At 64.1% G+C, this 19,114-nt stretch overlaps 1 protein-coding gene across 4 annotated transcripts; it reads right to left on the reverse strand.

Moving 5' to 3' along the window:
* Window positions 1-1,592: 1,592 nt before the first annotated feature.
* GTSE1 (G2 and S-phase expressed 1) lies at window positions 1,593-18,080 on the reverse strand. Of its 4 annotated transcripts, none has more exons than XM_059681357.1 (12): window positions 17,961-18,080; window positions 16,569-16,684; window positions 13,902-13,959; window positions 13,195-13,798; window positions 12,239-12,397; window positions 11,460-11,586; window positions 7,367-7,672; window positions 5,929-5,992; window positions 3,828-4,040; window positions 3,442-3,656; window positions 2,973-3,196; window positions 1,593-2,025 (listed from the first exon to the last, which is right to left on the reverse strand). In XM_059681357.1, exons 2-12 carry the CDS (start codon window positions 16,657-16,659, stop codon window positions 1,942-1,944), a joined length of 2,145 nt encoding a protein of 714 aa, XP_059537340.1. In that variant the 5' UTR covers window positions 16,660-16,684; window positions 17,961-18,080; the 3' UTR covers window positions 1,593-1,941. The 4 variants fall into 4 exon arrangements, with proteins under 4 accessions (XP_059537340.1, XP_059537339.1, XP_059537337.1 ...); XM_059681356.1 differs by lacking the exon at window positions 17,961-18,080 and adding an exon at window positions 17,736-17,881 and having other exon boundaries at window positions 2,973-3,179; window positions 3,461-3,656; XM_059681354.1 differs by lacking the exon at window positions 17,961-18,080 and adding an exon at window positions 17,736-17,881.
* Between the last annotated feature and the right edge of the window lie 1,034 nt (window positions 18,081-19,114).

The following is a 19,114-nucleotide window of genomic DNA, read 5'->3' on the forward strand; positions in this document are numbered from 1 at the left end:
TCCTGGGCTGGCAGTCTGGTACAAAGTTAGGGCGGAAGTCCAGTTCCTGCCAGCAAGGGGCTCTGGGTTTCTGTATGTGGCAGCCCACCCACAAGGGAAGGATGCATTGGCGACAAGTTTTCTGCTGCTTCTCCATTAAATCTCTTAGCTGCTTTGTAGCTCCTGGTCTTTAACCTCCACGTAAATCCAGGTCTGTGGGTGGACCCGCCATGGCAAAGACAATGCCAGCCCAGGCCCCTTGCCCACAGCGCTGTAATTCCATGGATTTCAGAGATGCCATGGTCATGTGACCCGGGGCCTGCGGAGCCCAGGAGGGCGGCCGTCCCGTGGCAGCGGGGAGCTCCCACCGCTGGACGGCAAGTGCTGCCCCGGAGCTCAGCGCTCCTCCTGCCCTGTGTGCGCGGGCGGGTTAGGGCCCAGGAGCCAGGACAGCCAGGGGGAGCAGGTGGGAAGGGGTGCTTTACCTAACACTGGGTGGGGGCCTCTCCCACCTGCTTGAAGGAATTAAAGTCCAATGACATGAACCGCAGGGACACTGCAGAGCAGGCAGAGCCCCTGGGCCCAGGCAGCCTGGGGAGGGAGGGCGGAGGAGGGGGCGGGAGCAGCAGCTCAGCCCCCGGTGCAGAGGGCGGCTGGAGCCCCATTCGGCCCCTCCCACCAAACCTAAGCCCCCAGAAGACAGGGTGCATGAGCTTTGCACCGCACTGTATCCAGCAGAAACACAGCCTCCCCATACGAGTCCCCATAAATACTTGTCCAGTGAGTTCAGTCCCAGGCCTCGGTCTTCTCCTGTGAACAGAGAGGCCAGGCGTCTGGTGACCCTCGAGGCACTAACTGCGTCCTGGTCCCTCTGCCGCCCCGGAGTAGAGGGCGGGGAAGAGGAGAGCTGTGGGCCCACGGGTGCCCCTCCGGCAGGCCTGCCTCGTCTGGTGACTCGGGACAGGTCCAGGTGGGAACACACACCTCGGGCATCTTCACAGCGTCCCCTCCGGGCACCGCCACGCCATCCCGCTCCCTTCATGGTCCTGCTCCTGGGACCACATCCCAGCGCCTTCAGTCAGCCCTGGGGGACCCAGGCTCCCAATTACAGCGTTTCTAACGGAAATTTCCTCACCAACAGGTATCTACACAGATCCATCTTTCAGGCCACACCCTGAGCAGCGGCCCTGAGCTGCCAGGGCTTCCCGCTGTCGCCCCCAGGCGGCTCCTGCTGGGAACACAGCCAGGGGCCACCCACAGCCCCCCTCCATGCTGCACCCCGCCCAGCTGCAGCCTCCTCAGGCCTGCAGCCAGCTCAGCCGGGTCCCTGGCGCCCACTGAAAGCGCAGGCTGCTCCACCTGGACTACATTTAAACCCATTTTATTCACATTTTTTTTGGTTACATTCCTGTGACTGTTAATAACTGGAGTTTATACCTTTTGACCACCTTCACCCATCTCACCACCGCACCGCCGCCTCCGGCAGCCAGCAGTCGGCTCTGCCAGTACCAGCGACGCGCCCTCGGCCCCCATTGGCAGCCACAGTACATTTCGAAGTTTGGACAAGATAAATCTCACATCGCATGCGGATTAGAATGATAAAAAGTCATGTATATTTGAAACCAAGATATGCTTTAACATATTTTCGCTTATTTTACAATTTAACTTAAACCTAGAATACTTAACTTTTATACAAACTTAGTTCTTAAAATAGTCATTTGCTATTTTACATAAAAAAGATTCATGAAGTTCATGTGGACTCCGACGGGCACCACGCAGGGAGTGGCGGCAGTGACCGCAGGTGGCCAACGCCCCATCCCACGCCCCCACCCCCAGGGAATTTCCCTGAGGTTTTTAAACTTTTTTCCAATATAATTTCTCCTAAAGCGGGCGTCTGAGGGCTGGAGCCACGCGCGGACGGTGTGTGCTCACAGGGAGACGGAGGTGAAGGCGGCTCTGCCCTCAGAACCTGAGGAGCGGCGAGTCCAGGTTCTCCTTGTTGGCCTCGGGGCTCAGCTGGATCAGCGGCGAGCACAGGTCTATGAGCTGCGCGGGGAGGGGGTGAGCAGGCGCCCTGCCGCGGGCTTCCCAGCCGTGCACCCTCCCGGGGGCCCGGGAAGCGGGAGGAAACGCCACCCCCCGAAGCACCTGGCCCCTCAACAGCTATGCCCCTCACCCCCGGGGCCCGGGCAGGACTCCTCAGTGGGCGGGGACTTGGAGCTCTGGCGCCCAGGGATGAGGTGGGCCCGAGGCCTGCTGCCCTCGGAGGCCTCCAAGGCCACTCCAGGGTCACATGATGTCTGGGAATTGAGGAGCAAACCCAGAACCGAGACCCCCGGGGGCCAAAGCCGGGCCCTCCGCCGCCTCACCCGTCCCACCCGCCTCACCCGTCCCACCCGCCTCACCCGTCCCACCCTCACCCGTCCCACCCGCCTCACCCGTCCCACCCTCACCCGTCCCACCCTCACCCGTCCCACCCGCCTCACCCGTCCCACCCTCACCCGTCCCACCCTCAGCCGTCCCACCCTCACCCGTCCCACCCGCCTCACCCGTCCCACCCTCACCCGTCCCACCCTCACCCGTCCCACCCTCAGCCGTCCCACCCTCACCCGTCCCACCCGCCTCACCCGTCCCACCCGCCTCACCCGTCCCACCCTCACCCGTCCCACCCTCACCCGTCCCACCCGCCTCACCCGTCCCACCCTCAGCCGTCCCACCCGCCTCACCCGTCCCACCCTCACCCGTCCCACCCGCCTCACCCGTCCCACCCGCCTCACCCGTCCCACCCTCAGCCGTCCCACCCTCACCCGTCCCACCCGCCTCACCTGTCCCACCCTCACCCGTCCCACCCTCACCCGTCCCACCCGCCTCACCCGTCCCACCCTCAGCCGTCCCACCCGCCTCACCTGTCCCACCCTCACCCGTCCCACCCGCCTCACCCGTCCCACCCGCCTCACCCGTCCCACCCGCCTCACCCGTCCCACCCGCCTCACCTGTCCCACCCCGGGGAGCGGCTTGGCCGTGGCTTTCCTGTCCGTGTCCGGGGTGTTCGCCAGGAGGTCGAGCAGAGGCCGACTTCCAGGTCCCGAAGCCACAGGAGCCTCTGGGGTGAGGCTCAGGTCGATGAGAGGGGGGTCGCCGAGGGGGCGCCCGGTGCTTGGCGTGACGCGCTGGCCCAGCGGGACGTCCACGAGGACAGCCTGCAGGGGCACAGGGACTGAGGCACCGCTCGCGCTTCCCGCCCGTCACCAGGAAGCAGCTGGCAACGCCAGGTGCTCGTGTTGTGGGAGCCGGGAGGGCAGGGATGGGCCCTGGGGAGAGCTGCCCGCCCCGTGCACCTCCCTCCTGCCAGCGGCCAACCCTGGTGCTCCCACTGACCTCACCGCCCCCCCACTTCCCCTTCGACCTCTGCACCCGGCCCCTCGGGTCACCGGGCACAGGCTGGCTCTGCGGCCCCACGACCAGGCGTCGTTTCCTTTACCTCTCGGGGGGCCGCCTCCTCAGGGGGCTGGGCCGCGTCCAGCGCTCGCTCTGCGGCAGCACTTTCTGAAACGGCGGCCTCACTCTTCTCTGGAGAAAAGCTGAGAGCCTGCGGCACAGCCGGAGAAAGACTCCCGTCCGAGGACACGTCGGAGCCTGGGGCCACTGCCTGGCTGCCCCCGTTCCCTGGCGCAGCTCTGCGGGCGGAGGGAAAGCCTGTGAGTGGGAGTCTGTGCGGCTGGTGCTGGGCCTGCTGCCCCTCCCTGCGGCAGTTCATCCTATCCCCTCGGAGCCTCCTCTCGCCTCCCTGGGGCAGTTCATCCTATCCCCTTGGAGCCTCGTCTCGCCTCCCTGCAACCTCCTCTTACCTCCCTGCAGACATCCTCCGGGGCTCAGATGACAGCTGCCGAGTGGACACGCACAGGGGAGAAGCCAGGGTCCTGGGCACGGTGCTAGGGGTCACCAATGGGAGGCCAGAGAGCCGACGGCCGGCGGGCGTGGGCAGGCCGGACGCGCGTGTGGTGCTGGCGGGGGTCCTGGCCGGCCCGGAGGGGCGCGGTGCGGGAGTGCTGTGGGCCACCCTGGGAGGACAGGACCGGTCACAGACCGAGGTGCTCACGCGGCGGGAAGCCGTTTCCACAGAACAGCTTCCAGCAGCACCGCCGGTGGGTCGGTGCCTGTGGCCGCCAGCCGTGCCTGGCGTGGCCTCCGGTGCCTCCGGGGCTAGGCCCGCCGCTGTCCTCACAGGCGCCCGTCAGACGTGCCTGAACGTTACAGGGGCCTGAGGACAGCTGCACGGAAGGTCCGGAGACCGACGCCACCTTTACTGGCACAGCCAGCCTCACAGGACAGCAGGTTAAGGCCAGCAGAGCCGATGTGAACACAGACGCTTCGCCGGGGCACCTGTTCCCACGCCCCCCCCCCCCGCCTGCCGCAGGGCCTGTGGTTTACGTTGAGGCGGGGTCCAGTCGCTGTTGCTTTACAGTCAGCAAGTCCGGGCCTCCGACACATGGGGTCGGGGAGGACACCCCCGGCTCCGCCATCTGTCCAGGAGGCTCTGCTCTCAGACCCTGACCCGGACCTGCACCCTCCCTGGCCGGGGACCTCCAGGCCGGGCAGGAGGGGCCGACAGCGTGGCTGCTGCGCCCTGCGAGGCTCTCGAATCCGCCCTACATCCCTCATCCCGGACGCTGGCAGCTCCGCCACACACTCTGGGGGAAGTAACTAAAAATAAAGCCGCAAGCCCTGACCGGATTGGCTCAGTGGATAGAGCATCGGCCTGAGGACTGAAGGGTCCCAGGTTCGATTCCGGTCAAGGTCATGTGCCTTGGTTGCGGGCACATCCGCAGTAGGAGGTGTGCAGGAGACAGCTGATCAATGTTTCTCTCTCATCGATGTTTCTAACTCTCCCTCTCCCTTCCTCTCTGTAAAAAAATCCATATATTTTTTTAAAAAATTAAAAAAAAATAACGCCACAAACAAGTGGCATCCAGTCACCCTGAGAGGCGAGTGCTGTCCTCGCTGTGAAAAGGAAGCAGGGCGGTGGGCGAGCAGGCGGCCGTCTGCAGGGTGGGCTCCCGCTGCGCTGGAGGGGACAGCAAGCACAGGCCCCCCCCATGATGTGCCTCAAGTCCACACGCAAGAAGCGGGTGCCGACGCGCAGGCAGCCCAGGCTGCCGGCAGAGCCAGGACCAGGCCTTCCCGGTGTCCGGGCCCAGGGCTTGTCTGGCCCTCAGGCGGGCGCAGGCCAGGACCCGCCTGGGATCACTGCCCCCACCCCCACCCCGATGGCACAGGACTGAGCAGGGCTGGGGCTGTGTCCCCGTCACCCGTCCTCAGCGAGCAGCGGGACCCGGGCGTCAGAAAGGGCGGGAGGGGGGCTTGCTGACGCCTTCGTGTTCGCACTGGCTCCGGTGGCCTTACCCTGGATGTCTTCCGGGAGCATCTGTGCCAATAAAGGCGACGTGGGTCTGCGCGCCTCCCGCACGGGCCAGACCTCCCAGGGCTGTGCACACACATTCCTACGCGGGACCTGCAGTGCTGGGCTCAGTACCACCCCCACACGGCTGAGGGGTCAGAAGTGTGGGCACCGACACCAGCTCTAAGCAGGAATGGGAGCTGGGACTCAACCGCGTCTAGGGACCAACCAGCGGTCCCCACTGCGGGACAGATGGGTCACGTGGGAGGCCTGCGGGGCAGGTCTGCACCCAGAGCCGTCGGAATTTCTGGGGCTGCACGGCACCCCAACGCTGTGAAGGCGGCTGCGCCGTGCGCCCGGCTGAGACCACCCCTCAGCCTGGGATCTGTGCCGCCAGAGGCGAGACCGTGCCCGTGACCCTTGGTGGATGTAGGAGGGGCCCCGGGAGCCTGGGCGAAGGCGCGCAGTGTGGCGGGCGGTGGGGCCTGCGTTTGCCGAGCACTGTGAGCCGTCAGCAGGAGGTTCGTGTTTATAGTCACATTGGTCATTACCTCCCCACCGACGTGCAGGACTGCAGCCTCCGTGCCCCTGAGAACCTAGGCGTCGTGCTGTCACCTGAGGGGGAGAGGTCAGTCAGTCCAACAGATCAGGCGGCCAGGCCCTGGCTGGGCTCCTCGCTGCCCGAGCCATATTCCCAAGGTGCCGGGGGTGGCATGAAAAGATGTCAGACAAGCCCCTGGGGGACCCACCCCCAGGCAGGGCTTCAGGCCCAGAGCTGGTGCCGAAGAGGGGCCCTGCCACCCGCCTCGGGCTGGCTGCCACCCGCCTCTGCCTGGCTGCCACCGCAGGCAGGAGCGGCTGGGAACGAGATGAAGACGAGGCAGACTCGACTCGGCCGGTTCAAGCTCAGCAGGCGCTCGCCCATGGCAGCAGCGCTGACAGGTCTGGCTCCAGGCGAGCCCCCTGAGTCCCCGCGTCCTCATTTCCCTGATCCAGGGCACCCCAGTCATCCTTGGAGGCCCCATTGCTGCCGCGAGGCCTGTGGCTGACGAGTGTTTCCGGTGCTCTCTCCTCATCTCGAGGTGACGACAGGCGGGTGGGGGCCGAGCGAGACCCCAGGCTGCAGCCCCACGCGTCACCCCTAACGACACTGGCTCCCACTCTCAGGGGCGTCCAAGGTCGCAGGGCCAGGCCCCAGCCCCAAGGGGAAGGGCGGGCGAGGCACTGCTCTGCAGTGTCCCCTCCCATTGTGCCCACCGGTGTGGCTCAGTGAGCATCAACCTGTGAACCAGGAGGTCACAGTTCAATTCCCGGTGAGGGCACAGGCCCGGGTTGTGGGCTCCATCCCCAGTGTGGGGCATGCAGGAGGCAGCCGATCCATGATTCTCTCTCATCACTGATGTTCCTTTTTTTAAAAATAAGTTTTATTTTTATTTATCTGTTAATCCTCACCTGAGGATATTTTTCCATTGATTTTTAGTAAGAGTGGAAGAGAGAAAGACAGAGAGAAACACTGATGTGAGAGAAACACATCGATTGGTTGCCTCCAGGGAGGAGCCTGCAACCAAGGTACGTGCCCTTGACCAGAATCGAACCCGGGACCCTTTGGTCTGCAGACTGATGCTCTATCCACTGAGCAAACTGGCTAGGGCTCATCATGGATGTTTCTATCTCCGTCTCCCTTCCTCTCTGAAATCCATACAAATATACTAAAAAGAAAATCTGTAATAATCAAAACGCTGAAACAGCAAGAGACCGCCTCCAGGGCAGCAGAGGAGCACGTGTGCGTGGGGGAGGGGCGGAGGACTCGCACCCACAGCTTTTCATCCAGACGAGCCTGAGCCACGTCCTGAGCCACGTCCAGCGCTTGGAGGGCGAGGACTGCAGAGGCCGTCACCACGGCTTTCAAACTTTAAATACAATTTTATAAACTTTAAATATAACTTGTTCATTATTTTAAAACCCCATTAAAATTTGTCTTTTACTCACCAGGAGGAAACGCGGGGATTTTAAACTGACTCGTCGGGGTGGGTGGGGCCTTCGTCTGGGAAATCAGGAAGGAGGCCCGCCTGGCGCTGCCCGGGCAGCGCAGCTGAGAGCGGGACAGACTGGGCCGAGGGCTCAGCCGCCCGCCCCCCTGTTCTGGCGTCTGCGGCTGCATGACAGCCAGGGCGGTGGGCGCCGCGGGCAGCTCGGCGACCGGCCGGACGGCGGGGGCTCTCGCACGGCCCAACTGGCGGGGGTCGGGAGGCCGAGCGCGGGCTGCAGAGACGCTGGGGCGCTCGCTGGATTTGGCTGGAAGGGGAGACACACAGTCTGGGTGTCACTCAGGCTCTGCTGTTTCTAATTCGTGGTCAGCACGCACGGGAGACGTGCTCTCCTCAGTGCGTCGACTTCACACGCTTCCCAGTGAAGACAGCGACCGTCAGGGCGATTTCCGCACAAGGGAGCACAGGACGTGGGGAACACCTTCTGTGTCCATCAGGCAGCATCCTCACACGCAGGGCGACCAGGCTGCCCGTGGCCGAGCGCGTGTGCCGAGGGCCATTCCACAGCCACCCGGACACGGCCAGGGCTCACCGGGCCCCACTCCTCCTGATCCCACGTCGGCACTGACCCCAACCCATGGAGCGCCGTGAGGATGCAGCGCAGGGAGTTCTGCCAGGCATTTTACAGGATGACAACCCCACTCGAAACAGGGCCCGCTCGCACCCGGGGCCCGCTCGCACCTGGGGCCCGCTCACACCCGGGCCAGCTCACACCCAAGACCCGCTCGCACCGGGGCTGGCTCATACCCAGGGCCTGCTACACAGGGCCCACTCACACCCGGGGCCCGCTCACACCGGGACCGGCTCACACCCAGGGCCTGGCCCTTACTCAGGGCCCACTCGCACCCAAGACCCGCTCGCACCCGGGGCCCACTCGCACCGGGACCCGCTCGCACCCGGGGCCCGGCCCTTACACAGGACCTGAGCTTAGCACTGCCACCCCAGGTTCCTGCTGTGCTTTTCCCGGGCACCTTTAAAAATAACCACTGAGACCTGAGCCTGCACGACGCCAGTGACCTCCCCCCGACGCCTCTCCCGCTCTGTCTCCTGCTCCCCGTGACCTGGGGTGGGGCTGCCTTTCCAGGCTCACTGCCCCCACTTCTGGGACTGTGAGTAATGCACCTGCAGACTTCTTTGTGGGTGGCTATTCAAACTGCGCCTCCATCAGAACGCCCCAGGTTTCTCACTCCCCAACGTGGGAGCCCAGCTGCTGAGGGGCTCCCGCCGACGCTGTGGGGGCTCCGGCCGACCCGTGGGGGCTCCCCCAGACCCGTGGGGGCTGAGCTCCTCCTCAGCAGGCCGTCTGTGTGCCCGGCGTTCACCCTCCAGCTGCAGGATGAGCGCTGTCGCCCCGAGCCGCAGAGACCGGGTCGCGAGTCCTCGGCTGCCAGTAGCCACCACACGGGTCGGCCCGGTCAGAGATGTTCCTAACGGTGTGAGGCAGCGCCACTTCACCGGGAAGAGGGGCTGCGTGTGGCTGGCAGGCGGCACCCGCACGACGGGCAAACAGCCCACAGCAGGTGTCGGCAGAAGTCAGCTGGAGTGTGGCTGCCTCAGGGCCGTCTCCCCACCTCATCCCTCTGAGGGTCAGGACGCCCCCACCACGTCCCTGAAGGCAGCTGCTGCGAGCGAGGGAGGCCTCGGTGCCTGTTGATAAACTTCTCATGTTCCTCTTGCTCTGCAGGCGGCGGCGGCTGCACAGGCGGCCTTGGTGTTGGCCCTGAGTCACGGTGCCCCGACCGGGGTGCAGGGTGACCTCGCCGGCCAGTGCCGCCTGCCCCGAGTGAACTGAAGGGGGAGCTGCCTCCCGTGGGGACCGCGCGGGGCTGACGAGCGCTGGACCCAAAGTTTCCCTTCGGTTTGTGTTCAGAACACCGTTCGTCTCCCCTCGAATCAGACCCGCCCAGCTGCTCCACAGTCCGCCCAGCTGGCTGCGGCTCCCGCACAAGAGTGGGGAGTCCTGTGGTCCCAACGGCATCTACCGCATCAGCAAGCACGACGCACAGGGCACGTCCTTCAGCGGCTCGAGGCGATCCCACAGGAGCGGCCCCCGGACCAGCGCTGGGGTTTGGCTGCCAGGCTCTGGCTAGTGAGGTGGGACCTGTGCCCGGGGACCATCTCCTCATCACACTCCGGGTGAGTGGGAGGAGCCCGATTCCTTACCTCCCGGACGTGGCTGTCCACACGCCTGGGGCCACCCTCCCCCTGGGACTGTCCCACCAGTGTCAGCCGTCAGCACCCCTATCCCGGCATGCTCCTCGGCTGAGCAGGGCCGACAGCCCGCCGCAGCCCCTGCCGGAACGAAAGCCCGCGGGCGGCACGTGCTGAGCCAGATGCGTGCGGGCGGCAGAACTGCCCTCAGCGGCCTCCTCCACGTTCCCACGACACTGGGTGCCCGCGGCTGCCCAGCCGTGACCGGCCCTACCTTTCTTCTGAGGCTTCCCGTGCACCTGATTTCTAGCCACTCGCCCTCCTGGGAGACGGTCTCTAACCCTCTCCCTCCGCTCACGTCAGCGGCACGGGGGCCGTGTTCTCCTCTCCCCGCCTGGTCCCGCGGGAGGTTCTCATCTCCAGTCGGCGCCTCCTCCTCGCCCCTCGGGCCGTGCCGCACTCTCACTTTGACCCGTCTTGCTTCGGCTGCTCCAGCAAAGGTTCTCAAAGAAAACCCTAGGCCCTGGCTGGCTGTGCAGTGGTGAGAGCGCCAGCTCCCAGACACGGGGTCTCCCGTCCGATTCCCGGGCAGAGGCTTGTACCTGGGTTGCAAGTCCACTCCCTGGCCCCTGTCCAGTGCATGCGGCAGGCACCCCGTCCATGTGTCTCTCACATCGATGTTTCTCCCTCCCCCCCTCCTTTCCACTCTCTCCACAAGTCAGTGGAAGAACTATCCTTGGGTGAGCGTTAGCAAAAAAATAAATCACAAAGCACCTTAAGAGCATGATTAGCACCATGTTCCTGCCCCCACATTCCCGATCCCAGATCCGGCCGCCCCACACTCCCAGATCCCAGATCCGGCCGCCCCCACACTCCCGGATCCCAGATCCGGCCGCCCCCACACTCCCGGATCCCAGATCCGGCCGCCCCCACACTCCCGGATCCCAGATCCGGCCGCCCCCACACTCCCGGATCCCAGATCCGGCCGCCCCCACACTCCCGGATCCCAGATCCGGCCGCCCCCACACTCCCGGATCCCAGATCCGGCCGCCCCCACACTCCCGGATCCCAGATCCGGCCGCCCCCACACTCCCGGATCCCAGATCCGGCCGCCCCCACACTCCCGGATCCCAGATCCGGCCGCCCCCACACTCCCGGATCCCAGATCCGGCCGCCCCCACACTCCCGGATCCCAGATCCGGCCGCCCCCACACTCCCGGATTCGGCTGCAGGGGTTCTGCTGTGGACAGAGAGCCCCAGTCAGTCGCCCCGACCTTCCCCAGAGCGAGGAGTGCAGACACCATCAACAGCTGTGGTGCTGACACCTGCCCCAGCGCGGCAGACGGGCGCCCTAACCTGTGCCTCCCAAGCTGAGGCCCACAGAACAGCGGGAGGTCTCCCCTCAGCCCTCAAGACAGGGAAACAACTTGGGTTCCCGAACGCCCCACGCGGTCAGTTCCAAATCACAGCCCCCACTTCCACACCCCGAGCACAGGCCACGCCGGGTGCCTGGACGGCAGGCGGAGCCTGGAGAGGCCGAGTCGTTCCCGCAGACCAGGCCCTCCCCACCGGGGGGCAGCCCATCCTCCAGGAGGGGGAGGGTCCCCGGCACAGCCTGTTCTTATGCCCTCGCCCCGTGGCCTCCCACCGGCGGCTCTCAGGCACCCGCACACGCCCCTTTGTGACGGCCGCACCCCCAACACGGCAATGCCCTCTGCGTGAGCCTCTCCCCGGGAGGGGAAGCACCCCGAGGGCAGGGACGCTGACCGCCTCCCGCCTCAGACCACAAGCCTTCCAGAACCTTCTGCTGAGCCCAAGCAGGTCTGAAAAGCTGTCTCAGAGGGATGGCCAGCCGGGTCGGAGCAGAGTGCCTGCCGCCTTACCTCTGCCGGCCGCCGGGGAGGCGCCCAGGCTGGCGCTCCCGCCCGGGACAGACCCCCGGGCGCAGGGCTGTCGTGCAGGACCCCCCGCGCCGCCGGGCGGCCTCAGCTGCGTCTTCTTCAGCCCCAGCTGGAACGAAACGTTAAAAATCACCAAAGAGCTCATTAGCCTCCCGTTCTTGTTTCTGCGAAAGCCGGGTTTTAATTAAATTTTAACCAGTGAATAATTATCATCTCGAATGAGAGACGATGAAGGACAAGCGGCATGCGGTGTGGCCTGAGCCGCCGTGGGGAGCGGCTGGGGCAGCCTGACCAGCTCGCACGCTGCGTGGCCACCGTGCGGAGAAGCCGACGGCAGAGGGACGGCGAGGCCAGGCCTGCGAGGAGCTGAGGCTGCAGACACGGGTGTCCCTCGCCCCACGCAGGGCCCGGTGAGGCCGCGGGAGCAGCCCCGGGTCAGACCCTCGGTGCCAGGGAGGCGACTTCCTGACCCGCACGCTCCGGGGGCAGAGGCCAGGCCCCACCGCACGCGGCCTGCTCTTCACACCTCACCACGCTCCTCCCGGGCATCACCCTTCAACCTCATACCCGACTGTCATTCAGAGACATGCCCTGCACACACGCTGCCCTCACGCCCTCGCTCAGGCCCCGCACACACGCTGCCCTCACGCCCTCGCTCAGGCCCCGCACACACGCTGCCCTCACGCCCTCGCTCAGGCCCCGCACACACGCTGCCCTCACGCCCTCGCTCAGGCCCTGCCAACGCAGCCCCTGCCACCCACCTTGTTTGGAGCAGGGAGCGATCGCTTGCCCTGGACTAAGTGGCTCCTGCTGGCTGGCAGGGTGGTGGCATCCCGGGCAGCCCTGGCCTTGTCCCCGTGGGGTTCCTTCTCGTGTGGGATTTTCATCCTGGAAGGACTGGCCGGCTTCTCTTTCGGAGGCTGAAAATGTCACAGTGGAGTGTGAGTGCTGCCGGGTGCTTAACAAACGCACACCCTAGGGCTTCGCTCGCCCCGCTGCAGGCACGCCCCTCGCCCCTTGGTCCCGGCTCTGCGGGCGCTGCAGCGGCCCTCCGGGGTTGGCAGGGGGCGTGTGGTGCAGGAGGTGAGCTTGAAGTGGGAAGAAAGGATTTCTAGGCCCTGGTGAGGCGCTGCATTCACCTAAACCGCTCACCACGCCACAGCGTCAGTGCTCCACGCCTGGCCCAGCGGAGGCCTGCCCAGGGCGGGAGCAGAGGGCCAGGCGCAGGCTGCAGCCACTCCTCAGAGAGAACCCCGCCGAGTCCACAGCCCCTGCTGCCCCCCAAGCCTCCAGGACCACAGCTCCGGCGCTGGCCGACCACCCCACCGGCACCCCTGTCCACTGCCACCTCCCAGGACAGCCCCCTGCTAACCCCCGAGTAAAGCATCGAAACTGAGTCACAGGGGAGGAGCAGGACGCATGGCTATCCCGGGAGGGGGAGTTTTTGGAAGTTGCTTATTAAGTAAATGCATTGGGTGAACGTCCAACGTTGTAACGAAATCCAAGAAAAGACGTCAACCAGAACTTCGGAGGAGGTGTTTTCAAGGCCTCACATTAGCAAGGCGGCCGGGCCCACGTCCACCCCAAGCCCAGTCCCTGCAGGCGCTGCTCCCCCACTGCTGTGAGCCCTCGGAGCAGCACCCCCAGCCCCCCAGCCCCAAGGGTTGAACCACAGGCTCGGAACCAGGCCGGGTCAGCGTGGGGCGGCCGTGCCTACCTTCTCCGCGGCCACGGGCAGGCTCCCTCCCCTGGCAGACGAGGCCCGGGGCGGCGGCAACCTGCTGGCCACCTTTTTCTGAGGGACTGCCAGGTGCGGAGGGCGAGCGGGGCTTGGTTCCACGGGCAAAGGCCGAGAAGAGCGCGGTGGGCCCTGCGCCCCGGCGGGGCCCACGCCCGAGGTGGGCTGGCTTCCTGGCAGCTGCGGGCCGCTGGCGGGACTGTCCAGCAGGCAGTACGTCTCCCTCTTCAGGGAGTTGGGGCTTTTCTGGGTTTCCTTTTCCCTCTCGAACAGGAGCATCTTTAACCGCGACTCCTGTATGAACCGTTCCACGCCCTGGCTGCCCGCGTCCTCAGGCCCGGCCGGGGCCGGGGCGGCCGCGCTCCGGCTGCTGCTCTCGATCTGCAGGGCCAGGAGGCGCGCTTCCTTGTAAACTTCCACGAACTTCTCCCCGGCGAGAGGGCTCCAGCGGAAGGGACTTTCTGACACCGACGAAGGAGGCTGTGGGGGGCTTGGACCTGGGTGGCCGAGTTCCAGGCTGGCGGCGACACACCTCTCCTTGTGCCCAACGGGCCCAAAAAAGACCTCATCGTCTTCGTTCGCACTATTTCGGGAGAGAAGGACTGTGAGTGGCGCTGGCCTGTGCGTGGGAGAGCTCACTGACTGTGGTTATGCCCGAGGCCAGGGAGGAAGACGCAGCTTCTTACCTCAAAGAAGACAGCGACAGGTCGAAGTCAAACTTTTCATCGGCCAGAAGCAGGACGTCTGGGGGGAGAGTCACCGTTACTTTAGGGCGGGCTGATAAACAGGAAAACATCCCGTCTCTATCGCTATCACCACTAGGACCAACTTTCACTCCCCACAGAGTCACTTACCATCTTTTTTTTTTTAATTTTGTTTTATTGCTTAAAGTATTACAAAGAGTAGTACATGTCTCCTTTTGTTCCCCCTTGGCCTTCCCCGGCCTCCGGCCCCCCACTGTCTTGCGTCCATTGGTTATGCTTATGTGCATGCATACAAGCCCTTCGTTGGATCCCATCATTTTTAATATCACATTTTCATAGGGGGCTCTAGATTATCTTTTTTTTTTCCATTTTCTTTTTAAAATATAGCATCGGTTCTTCCGTGTTTGCTAAGCGGTTCCAAAGCCCAAGGCCTGGGTTTACAGACGTGGTCTGACCTGCCCTCGCCGTCACCCCGCGGCTCTCCGTCACCCCGCGGCTCTCCGTCACCCCGAGGCTCTCCCGGCTCGCCAGGCAGTGTCAGGTACAGGACGTTTTCCGATAACCCCGCTTCCCAACCACAAACAGCTACTCCCCTCGGAACCAGGTTCCGTGTTATTCAAGCGCACAGGGACTCCGGAAGTGGACGGGCCTGCTGGCTGTCACCTGTTCTTCGAGCCCATCGGAGCCCCCACCCACACTGCACCGTGTGCCCCACCCACACTCCCACCTGGTGCCTCCTGAGCCCGACCCCTGACACAGAGCACCGGCTCCGGGCCGGGGTCCCTCTGCTGGGGGACCTACTCCCCCTCCCCCCCCCGCCGGGGCTCCCGCAGCACCAGGCGCTGCCCTCCACCTGCGCCGCCTCACCGTTCGGTCCGTAAATGGCTCCAGACCCCCCCTCCTGTGGCCCCAACGAGACTGTGAGCTCCTCCAGGACACAGACGTCCAACTCTCCCACGTTCCCACTGTCCAGCTAAGGGCCTGGACACGCAGCTAAATACTCATCAAATGCGCTGAACTGACACTTCAATCAAACTCACACAGGCCTTCACCACGCATGTCTCACTGGTCCCTGATAAACAACGCAGCATGCTCAGCAAAACCATAAAATCGAAAATATCCCAATATCCTAACTAGACTCAATCAGGGAAAGGTAGAAGCATAAATGCACAAAATCAAGGGAAAGGTAGAAGCATAAATGCACAAAAGAAATAAACAAACCAAACCAGAGGGAGGACATTAAAAGACTCATCGGCTCGTTTGCTCAACTCCATGCACATAAATAAGGATTTGACTGAAATGGATAATTTCCTAGGAAACAGGATTTATTTTGTTATTTAGCGTTTTTTTCTTCAATCGTCACCCGAGGGTATGTTTTACTGATGTGAGAGAGAAACATCGATCCCGTAAGCGCCCTGACTGGGAATCGACCCCGAAACCTAGGCATGTGCTCTGACTGGGAATCGAACCCGCGACCTTGTTGGTGTATGGGGACGATGCTCCAACCAACTGAGCCACACAGCAGTCAATGGCTTTCCTATCTAGAAAATACATGGGAGAAAGACCCCATTTACAGCAGCAGCAAAAAATACAAAATACCTATGAAGAGACCTAACAAGAAACAGACAAGGTGAATATAACAAGTTTAGTATATCATAAAAGTAACACATCAAATAAAAGGGGGAAACGAATTGTTCAGTAAATGGTATTGAGTTGTGGGCAAAATATATATATGTAACGTTTGATCCACACTTCATGCCATACCAGGCTAAGTTTCAAATAAGTCGAAGATATAATTTTAAAAAATGAAACCCTGAAAGAGTCATTAGCCAGGGGACATTGTTTTACACGCTGAGCGTGGAGGGCTGTGACACCCAACTGGGAGCCGTACAGGAAAGGCTGCTGGTCCGATACGCAAAAAACGATTTAAACCTCTGCCTGGCCAAAGCCGCCAGGAGCCAAGTTAAAAGACACCATTCCGAGGAACAAGCATGTTTGCCCTTGTGAACGGTGCCCGCACGCCGCTAAGAAGACAACTGACAGCGGGATGGGCGCACGGACACAGAACATGAACAGGTGAAACGCACGGGAGTAAAATGGAGAGTTCTTACACCTATGCCAGGAAGCTCAGCCTCCCTCAAAAAATAAAAGTCACGCCAAAGAAACCTCGCGCGAACTCCCACTTCCCACCCGGCAGGCTGGCTGTGGGAAGAGGGAGTCTGCCACCCGTCCCAGCAGCACCGCCAGGGTGCCTGGCAGCACCTACCAAAACCAACGCGCCCGCCTCCGGCCCAGGACCTCCTCCCGGAAGGTCTCCCACAGACCGTCCAGTTACCTGTGGCAGCTGACCTCCACCTGCAACAGCAGGACACGAGACACCCACCGCGGGAGGGCAGTGACAGCACAGCCCCACGGGGAATGCATGCAGAAGAGGAAGTGACGCGCCCTGCTCCTGGGGGAGACTTCACAAACATAAGGGGGGTGGAGGCGAAGCCCTCGACGGGCACCGTGAGCCCATGGTCAGAGCACAGGCCGGGCCCTTATGAGCACATCCAGTTCTCACGGGAGGACCCTTCACCGACCCCCACTGAGCCGCCCGTCCCCCCCCCCCCCCCCCACACACACACGCGCTGCAGGACCAAGACGTACCATCCTTCCTGGGAACCTCCGTCTCCGCTCCTCCTGCCTGGCTGGCTGGGGGCCCGCCGCTGCCGCCTCCTTCCATCCCGCCTCCTTCCATCCCGGAGCTACCAGCAAGTCTGTGTCTGCAGGGAGGAGGGGGCAGGTGAGCAGGGAGGAGGGGGCAGGTAAGGAGGGAGGAGGGGGGCAGGTGAGGAGGGAGGAGGGAGGCAGGTGAGGAGGGAGGAGGGGGCAGGTGAGCAGGGAGGAGGGGGCAGGTGAGGAGGGAGGAGGGGGCAGGTGAGGAGGGAAGAGGGGGCAGGTGAGCAGGGAGGAGGGGGCAGGTAAGGAGGGAGGAGGGGACAGGTGAGCAGGGAGGAGGGGGCAGGTGAGGAGGGAGGAGGGGGCAGGTGAGGAGGGAGGAGGGGGGCAGGTGAGCAGGGAGGAGGGGGTAGGTGAGGAGGGAGGAGGGGGGCAGGTGAGCAGGGAGGAGGGGGGCCTGGACACACAGCTAAATATTCATCAAATGCGCTGAACTGACACTTCAGTGAGGAGGGAGGAAGGGGACAGGTAAGGAGGGAGGAGGGGGCAGGTGAGCAGGGAGGAGGGGGCAGGTGAGGAGGGGGCAGGTGAGCAGGGAGGAGGGGGCAGGTGAGCAGGGAGGAAGGGGACAGGTGAACAGGGAGGAGGGGGCAGGTGAGCAGGGAGGAGGGGGGCAGGTGAGGAGGGGGCAGGTGAGCAGGGAGGAAGGGGACAGGTGAGCAGGGAGGAGGGGGCAGGTGAGGAGGGGGCAGGTGAGCAGGGAGGAGGGGGCAGGTGAGGAGGGGGCAGGTGAGCAGGGAGGAGGGGGCAGGTGAGCAGGGAGGAAGGGGACAGGTGAACAGGGAGGAGGGGGCAGGTGAGCAGGGAGGAGGGGGGCAGGTGAGGAGGGGGCAGGTGAGCAGGGAGGAAGGGGACAGGTGAGCAGGGAGGAGGGGGCAGGTGAGCAGGGAGGAGAGGGCAGGTGAGCAGGGAGGAGGGGGCAGGTGAGCAGGGAGGAGGGGGCAGGTGAGCAGGGCTCGGCCCAGGCCCGGGTCCTCCGCTCAGGGGCGCCCAGCAGCGTGCGCCCGGCAGCGCGGACAGGGACTCGGGCCTAGAAGCCGCCTGGGCTGCAGCTCCAGACCCTCCACGACGCGCCCCGTACCCCGCACCCCGCACCCCGCACCAGGGACCGCGCTCCTCCACGGCGGCGGCTGCGCGTCCGAGCCAGGCCTGGACACTCGGGCGGCGGCAACGGATCCCGAAGTAGTCCGACAGGTATGCTGGGGGCTTCGGTTACCAAAGTCCCGACGGAGCATGCGCGGGGACCTCTGCGGGGGGCCCCCCCTCCCCCGACCCCGCCCCGGCCCGGCCCCAACCCCCCTGAGAGCCCCACACCCGTACCTGCTGTGACGCCCCGACCCACACGCCTCCGCCCCGGATTTAAACTGGGCGCGACGGGAACGGCACGCGCTGCGATTGGCCGGTTTGAAAAGGGCTCTGCGAGGTCGTCGTGCCCGGTGCATCCTGGGGGTTGTAGTCCGAGCGCCTGGGAGGAGGAGCGTGGCGCGCGTGCGCACTGCCTCGGCGCGCAGATGTGCTGCGCAGGCCGGAGGTCAGGGCAGACCTGGGCGGGGTTTGCTTAGAGCCCCGCTCCGTGAACCTGCAGAGTTAGCATGGGGCCAGGGATGTGGGTTCTGATCCCCGCTCTTCAGCTGTAAATGGAGACAGTTAAATTCCTGTCGTAGAGTGTTGTAGAGACTAGACGAGGCAGGTTCATCTGCCTGCTTTGCAAAGCTGCACGCGGTTCCTAGTCCAGTAAGGAGACCTGGTCACTTGGTACTGGACACCGCGGTTTGTGCCCCGGGAGCAGGAGCTCTCTGGCCGCGGGGGACAGTGATCAGGGCCGGGGCAGGGCCAGAGGGGCGGCAGGAGCCTGCCCTGGGCTTTACAGCCTCCTGGAGCTGGATTGGTTGGGGGTTTTGGGGGCAGGTTGGAGGGGTGCACCTCCAGGCCTGGTCCGGTGGCCAGGTGACGGGTCTGCATGGGGAGTGCACCTGTTGGAGCCAGCAGGAGACCCCTGGCCTGAGAGGGGCTGACTGGTGGCCAGGCCAGGCAGCTTAGACGACCACACTTGACCCTTGGGGCTCCGCCCAGGCCAGTGTCAGGAAGCTCTGGCTTATTAACAGGGACTGAAGGACGGAGGGGCGGAGGGACTGGGGAGGGAACAGCGCCTCCTCCCCATTCCCCGACTCTGGAGGGAGACACCGTTTTCAGGGGTGACATCGACCCATTGATCTGGGCAGGCAGGTGAGATGTGCCCAGGGGAAGCCATCCTGTGCCCGACTTCCACTAAGAGGCCTTCCAGGACGGCTGGGGCCCCCTCTGGGCCCCTCGTCCCTGGCTCCACACCATCCACACCCATCACTCCGTGTGGCCATGGTCCCGTTTCTCTTCTCATTCCTGTTCGGGCTCCTCAAGAGACGCTGAGCTCCTGCAGGGCAGGTGGGTCTGTCACCTCTGTCCTCCAGCCTCACCCAGCCCAGCGCGGGGCACCA

The sequence above is a fragment of the Myotis daubentonii genome, chromosome 2 (genome assembly GCF_963259705.1).
Source record: "Myotis daubentonii chromosome 2, mMyoDau2.1, whole genome shotgun sequence".
Classification (NCBI taxonomy): Eukaryota; Metazoa; Chordata; class Mammalia; order Chiroptera; family Vespertilionidae; genus Myotis; species Myotis daubentonii.

Excerpts from the sequence above, each read along its gene's own strand:
- GTSE1 (XM_059681354.1), bottom strand. The coding sequence starts at position 17,875 with ATGCTCCGTCGGGACTTTGGTAACCGAAGCCCCCAGCATACCTGTCGG. Across the intron at positions 13,799-13,901 it reads CTGTCGCTGTCTTCTTTGAG|TGCGAACGAAGACGATGAGG; the intron begins GTAAGAAGCTGC and ends CTCCCGAAATAG. Across the intron at positions 4,041-5,928 it reads TCCTGCACGTCGGTGGGGAG|GGTGGCCCACAGCACTCCCG; the intron begins GTAATGACCAAT and ends CTGTCCTCCCAG.